This window comes from Silene latifolia, chromosome 8 (assembly GCF_048544455.1).
Source record: "Silene latifolia isolate original U9 population chromosome 8, ASM4854445v1, whole genome shotgun sequence".
NCBI classification, from domain to species: Eukaryota; Viridiplantae; Streptophyta; class Magnoliopsida; order Caryophyllales; family Caryophyllaceae; genus Silene; species Silene latifolia.
The window spans coordinates 58,962,113-58,969,250 of NC_133533.1; the positions used below are offsets into that span (position 1 = coordinate 58,962,113).

General features: G+C 34.5%; 1 protein-coding gene across 1 annotated transcript; it reads right to left on the reverse strand.

The window, feature by feature from the left end:
• Window positions 1–1,504: 1,504 nt before the first annotated feature.
• Window positions 1,505–4,906, reverse strand: LOC141596889 (uncharacterized). The gene is made up of 4 exons (XM_074417163.1): window positions 4,647–4,906; window positions 4,463–4,550; window positions 3,777–3,929; window positions 1,505–1,826 (listed from the first exon to the last, which is right to left on the reverse strand). Exons 1-4 carry the CDS (start codon window positions 4,777–4,779, stop codon window positions 1,793–1,795), a joined length of 408 nt encoding a protein of 135 aa, XP_074273264.1. The 5' UTR covers window positions 4,780–4,906; the 3' UTR covers window positions 1,505–1,792.
• Window positions 4,907–7,138: the final 2,232 nt, after the last annotated feature.

The window sequence follows — 7,138 nt, forward strand, 5'->3', positions numbered from 1 at the left end:
ATAAGGTACCTGAAATGAAATACTACCTCAGGTAGCATTTGAGAAATCAGGTACCTGAAATGCTTTATTTTCCATTTTTTACCCTTTTATTCTATAATATTAAATAATTTTCAAATCCTTTTACGTCATTTTACCAAAATCAACTACCTTTTCAGTTAGTTTGCAAAACACATTTTTATATAATCGATTACCTTATCACTCATAATTTTCAGCTACCTTATCGATTCCTTTTCGAGTTTGATTAGCTTTTTCGGTTTTACTACCTTTTCAGTTTCAAATTTACCTTTTCGGGTAGTTTTGCTAAATGAGCCTTAGTTGATGAATTTGATGACTCGACTTCGCACACTTAATATTCTTTCGATCTTTTAATTAGTCTAAATTTATCATTTTGCTTCAGTTCTTTCTTTTAATCTCTTTAGTGGTTATCGTCCGTAAGTTTTAAAAATCATTTGTATGAATTTAATCAAATGGTAATTATTGAATGAGACGGTCTCATACTATGAGAAGGTCCTATCATGTAAACGAACCGTCTCAGGATGTAAGACCGTCTTATTATATAATTTGTGTTAACCAAAATAATACGAGTATGATTATAGTTTATGATTAAAATCAATTCATTGGCGTGTTTTATCCTATTCACATAATTAAAGAGTTTGAATACTGCACCCTCCTCAGATATTAAGGGTTTAATTTTCTTATTACTATAAGAAAAATACGAGGTTATCATCAAAAGGGCCTCCGAGTAATATTTGGAACAGGGCCTCAACATTCAATTGGCCGCCCCTGATTTTATCGTTCAAAGTTTTATATTTTTCTGTGGGTTAACGGTCAAACTTACCATAAACTTTTCAAAGTTTAATCTCCAAAAAGCAAGTGGGTAGTTTGGATTGGATTGGAGGGAGTACAATTTATTCTAAGGCTCCGTTTGGCAAGACATTTCAGGTACCTAATTTGGTCAAAGTAGATTATTTGAACAAAATTTCAGGTACCTTATTTTTTTGTAAGCGTTTGACAAGTAGCTTATTTAACCAAATAAGCTACCTGAAATGAAATGCTACCTAAAGTAGCATTTAAGATTTCAGGTACCTGATTTAATTTTTCTGTTTTTACCCTTTTAAATCTATACTATTACATAATCCTCTCATATCCTTTTACGTTATTTCATCAAAATCAGTTACATTTTCAGTTAGTTTGTCAACACTTTTTTATATAATCAGATACCTTATCGGTTCCTAATTTTCAGCTACCTTATCAGTTACCTTTTCAGTTTTCAGTTAACTTTCCGGTTTTCAGCTACCTTTTCAGTTCTCAGCGGTATCTTTTCAGCTAGTTTTATCAAACAGAGACCAAGATTAAATGAATCTCATTATTATGAGAGAACCACCCATAGTTGAGACTATCCTTGTGTTGCGTCCTTTTAAAAAACTGGAAAGCGTTTACCCATGAATTTGCCTTGGGTACTCCACCCACTCGTCCACTCCCAGGTCCTATCAACACCTCGTGCCTTGTTTAAAACCAAAAGTGAAGTATAAATTGACTTGATAACGCAACACTTGGCAACAGGATCTCGCAGGACACCACGGTGTTTAACTTAGCTAGCAATCCTCACGTTAAAGACATTCACAGAGCATATTTCTGAAGATGAACCGAAATATTGATCTTCAGTCATCTTCGTCGATCATCGTCGGCGGCATACTACAAGCATTTACATAGAACGACTTTTCTACAACCGTAAAAGAAATCATATATTCAAGATCTTCATTGGAAATAGTCCTGCTTTAAAAGTGAGCATTTACTCGGTATGCGAACTCCAATAGATCAGTCCACTGCAAGAAAAAAATAAGGGTTATTCTACGTAGTAACCCTGTGTTTTTCTGAATTCTAGCTGGTAACCCTTCGTTTTTCAACTACCCACATGGTAACCCTGAACTTATGAAAAAAGCTTCTCCATGACCCTCAACTTTTATTCCGTTAAAAAGCTCTTTTAGTTTGAATGTTTATCGAGACTTGGGCTTGTCTTTTACACTTTAAATGCTTAAATGACCATGTAACTATGGTTTTCTCAACTCAATTAAAATAAATAAACCACGAATTTTGCTAACAAATAATTATATTATAGGTGTGTTAAGAGTATAATTCATAACATTTTTATTATCATTCTTATTATTATCATCATTTTTATTGCTTAACAAAGAATATTAAAGTAGTAAATATATTGAAACACATCTTACTTTTGTTTTTGTTATAAATTATATTAGATTATAATTGATATTATATTATTATTATTTTTATAAAAAAAAATAAAGGTAAGATGTGGATCGGTATTTTTACTACTTTAATATTCTTTGTTAAACAATAAAAATGATGATAATAATAATAATAATGATAATAAAAAGATTATGAATTATACTCTTAAGTCTTACCACACCTAGAATATAATTATTTGTTAGGAAAATTTGGGGTATATTTATTTAATTGAGTTGAGAAAACCATAGTTAGTTGGCCATTTAAGCATTTGAACTCTAAAAAACAAGCCCAAGTCCCAATAAACATGCAAACTAACGGAGTTTTTTAACGGAATAAAAGTTGGGGGTCACGGAGAAATTTTTTTGATAAGTTCAGGGTTACCATGTGGGTGGTTGAAAAATAAAAGGTTACCAGCTAGAATTCAAAAAAACACAGGGTTACCGCGTAGAATAACCCAAAAAATAAACAAGGGAGAAGAAACAGGTTGGAAATGCAAATTAGTACAAGCCCTATAATATTATACTCCCTCCATTCAACTCCACTTTACAAGTATTCTATTTCCGTCCATTCAACTCCACTTTACAGGTTTCCTTATTTGGACATGTAAAAGACCTTTCTATCCTTATTGAAAATCTATATTTACAAAAAATGCCATTCATACCCCACACAAATCCACCATAAAACTCACCTTTATATTTTTTTAATATCTTTAACCCCACCATTCCCTTTCCCTATGTACTTTTAATAGTTTTTTTAATCCGTTTCTTAATACCCGCGCAAAAAGCAATGTTGCAAAGTGGAGTTGAATGGAGGGAGTATGAGATATAAACAATTCATCAAGTTTTAAAGATAGGAACTAGTGTCAAAATGACCGCCAATAGTTGGCAGCAAAGAGGATGACAAAAGCACAAAAATAAATGTCGAATGATAACAGATGAGCTACGGTAAGCTGAGAGACCTTGGGCTTAGAAACGAACACCCATAAGAATCCATGTCAAGGGAAAAGATAGGTTGTGTTTATGGCATTAGTTCACTCGACAGAGATGTGTGTATTCTCTCATTAACCCCCTACTATAGAAAATTGCCTGATGAATAATTTTAACAAAGCCATCTTATTCAGCAAAGTTCTTATGCCAATCATTAGTACGCATCTGCCATTTACCATATTATTCACCTGAGACACTCCCCTGTGCTTAACTAACTTAAACTATTAAAGATTTCATGTTAAGACTGGCCTGCGGCCTAGATAAAACTGGTAACTATTATCAGTGGGGGGCTCCTATGCGAGAGCTTCCTTGTATGCTTAATCAGTGGGAAATAGCCACATAAAACCGATAATTTTGTCAAGATTCCCGTGACACGTCTAAGCTGATCAAACTTACACACAGACCCTATCCTACAAAGGTTTAAAACTAGGATTGACATACGGGAAAACGTTGTCACCCACAAAGCGAGAGATTGCTAAAGTTAACAACCTTCAATATTTTAAAACGCACACTTAAAAGGAATCATCAGGAAGAAACACCAACCTGATTAGTACAAATACGCATTGCAGGACACCGGCGACACCTGTCCAAGCTGAAGGACCCGAAGGCACAAGAGCATCTTGTATAAGCAGCCCAACTGACGCCGCAAGAGACACAAAGGCAACAACATAAGCAATAAAAAGCCACAGCTTCAATCTGCAAAATCGGCAACACGCAAATTTCAACAAAAATACAAAACTGTCCCAAAAGGTAAGTACTACAGTAATATCTCAAGCAGCAACTGAGTTTATCACAATTTGTTTGCCAGTGGGTAGTTGATCTGGCTTACCCATAGGTCCAGGTTCAAGACGCTGTCAAAACTCAATGAGGAATTTACAGCTTTTTATCCGACTTTTACCTGTATTGAACCATGTGGTTTACACCGGTGAAAAAACCGTGTTTGCCAAACACTCTAAGCTGCAAAGGGCGACTCAATAAAACTCACACAACAATTGCTCAACTCAAAAGCATGTAATCCATATCATTAATTTATCACCATCAATTAAAAGCTTAATAGATACGATAATTGAACATGATCAAACATGTGGTAAACAATGAAACCAACAATTAATAATCAGCAAAACCCTAACCCCTAACTACAGCAAAGCTATACCTCAAAGAATTACAACGACGAAGATTATGATAACGATAAAAAACGCTCAGTGATCTCGAATTAACGAAAAACGAACCTCCATTCACCTTCATCATAAGGCGAATAATCAATGTCCTCCTTTCGAACGCAATTGAACATCAACGCAGCCAACGACGCGAAAATCCCTAAAAACAGAAATCAATTGACCAAAACCCTAAATCGTAAATCGACAATAGGTAATTTTTAAGATGGAAAAAAAGGGGGGGAATTTGGAAAATTACCGGGAAGGTAGTGAAGGAAAGAGATAGCGACTGCACTGCATACGACGGCGTCAACCCAAAACCACCATCCGGCTCCGAATACTGCTCCGGCTATACCCGGCCCGAATATCGCCATCAATTCCGATATTTCCATTTTTAGTATTTTATTACTGTGGTTGATGTTTCCTTTTCTTTACTCTTTTCTCAGTTCGTTGTTCTCGAGTGTCTTTTCAGAGTTCAGCCTCAATCCTTTCCTCAATTTATGCTAGTAGCAATTTAATGAAGGGTAAGAGTAAACAATTTACTTCCTTTTATAAACCACTCTCTAAAATAACTCCCTTATGAAAACTTTTTAATAATTTACTCGCATAAAATGTTCTCAGGTCAAAAATTGCACCCATTTATACATTCAGGTGAAAAATATTTTTTTATAACCGTTTTGCCCCTACATTCTTTGTTCTTCTGTTATTCATCCTCTAATTCAACCATTCCTCCTATTCATTGGACCACCATTTTCATCACCTACCTCCTCCTCAAATCATGACCATCTACTCTCCCCTGCAACACCATCCTTGACATCGGACCACCATTTCCGTCACCTAATTTCGCTCACATGCATGTCCAAGGAATTAAAAGATTCCTGCAAATTTGCAAAAGAAGGGATTGTCTGGTTTGAGGAGTGTACCTTGAGGTACGCCAACCGAACTTTTTTTTCCGTTTATGAGGTAACACCGAATTATCCACACTACAATCGCTCTGGCATATTCACTGAGATTCGTCTTGATTCATATCAAAAGACATTCGTCCATGAGTCCATCACTACTTATCCGGTTATCCCCATTTATTTACAAACAATTAAAATAAAAACAAGGTCCAATCTCTTCTTCTCCCCGTTCTTCCTGTAAACAAAGACAAAGAAAACAAAACTCAAACCCTCTACCTCACCTCCACCTTCATTTGTTCTTCCTTTAATTACTATGAACATGAGGAAAAAAATATATAAGCCCAAATCACATCCACCTCGTTCAAACGAGATCAAGTATTCGCTCGATCCCGACAGAAAAAATTATTGAATGTGAAACAATTGGGTTCTTCTTAACCCAGAAATTAACCCCAATTTTTCATTTCCCAATTGTTTTGGGTCAAAAAGCAAAGAAAACATTGGATGTGATTTTCTCTATTTTTTTTTTGGTCCAAGATTGAATGTGTTTGTTGTAGATCTGGGCGTTGTAATAATGGGAGTCTTGGGGTCAGTGTGCAGAACGTCGTGGGTGAGTGTGTCGATTGTGCGGGTGGCTACTCAAATGTGCGCGGTGGTGGTAGTCGGTGTTGTTTGTGGTGGCTGGTGGTGGGTGCCGGTGGATTGGAAAGAGAGAGTTAAAACCTTGAAGTATATAACAACAACATAAGGGCATTTTTGTCATTAAATTGGGTTTCTAACCTGAAAATTTTAAAACTGACGGAAATATGTCACCGGAAAGACAAAATGGGTGCAAATTTTGAACTGAGAATATTTTATGGGAGTAAATTATTAAAAATTTTCATAAGGGAGTTATTTTAGAAAAGTGGTTTATAAAAGGGAGTAATTGTTAATTTACTCTAAGGGTAACTAGTTTTCGAACAAATGCACTCACGACTGGTAACAGAAAATATTATTAAAAGTAAAGAAAATTGTTGATTAAAGGCTTTTAAAAACCACTTTTTGTAAATTACAGTCTTATATAATTTTTTTTTTGTAAATTAAAAAATTATATCCAGAATATCACATGAGAAATTACGGCCAAAACATTTACTCCGGTGGAAAATTGATGCAAATTTGATTTTTTATCACTTAAGTTCATCTTTAATGACGAAAATGTCCTTACCTTCATCTTTTATATTCCCTTATGTTTATCATATTTCACACATCCCATCATCTTTCTTCATTTCTTCAACATTCTCTTCTAATCCAATTTTCCCCTTTTCTTCAAATTTTACCCTAATCTATTTAATTGAATTATATTATTTCTATTTTCTCTTAAAAATAATTAGTGTTCTCCGTCATCTCTCTTTTATACTTTGTAAATCAATTTCCCCCAAATTGAGAATAATTAGGGTTCTTCAATTTTGGTAATATTTCTTTCTTTCTTCTCCAAATTGATATACTTGGGCTTCTTAATGATGCAACAACTGTCGATTTTGTTGTTGTTGGTGGTGTTGTCGTTTGTCTGATTAATATATTTGGGAATGTTGGATTGATTTATGGGAAATTAGGGTTTAGAGTTTTAGAGATTGATGTTGAGATTAATCGTAATAGTATTTTTTCTTTACATAATTAGTGTTCTCCAACAAGGTAATGTAGCTCATAATCGGTTCTCGATTCATTAGCATGTGTTGAGGAAGATGAGGAGTTTTAGGAGATGAAAAATCTGGGTAGCTTTAAAATAAGATAAGGGTATATTGGTCATATTTTTTAAAAAATTATCGGAATCCTCAACTTGGCGCAATTTTAGAAGAAAAGTGATTTTCTGGAT

Excerpts from the sequence above, each read along its gene's own strand:
- LOC141596889 (XM_074417163.1), bottom strand. The coding sequence starts at position 4,779 with ATGGAAATATCGGAATTGATGGCGATATTCGGGCCGGGTATAGCCGGA. Across the intron at positions 4,551-4,646 it reads TTTCCTTCACTACCTTCCCG|GGATTTTCGCGTCGTTGGCT; the intron begins GTAATTTTCCAA and ends TTCTGTTTTTAG. Across the intron at positions 1,827-3,776 it reads TGCGTATTTGTACTAATCAG|TGGACTGATCTATTGGAGTT; the intron begins GTTGGTGTTTCT and ends TTTTTCTTGCAG.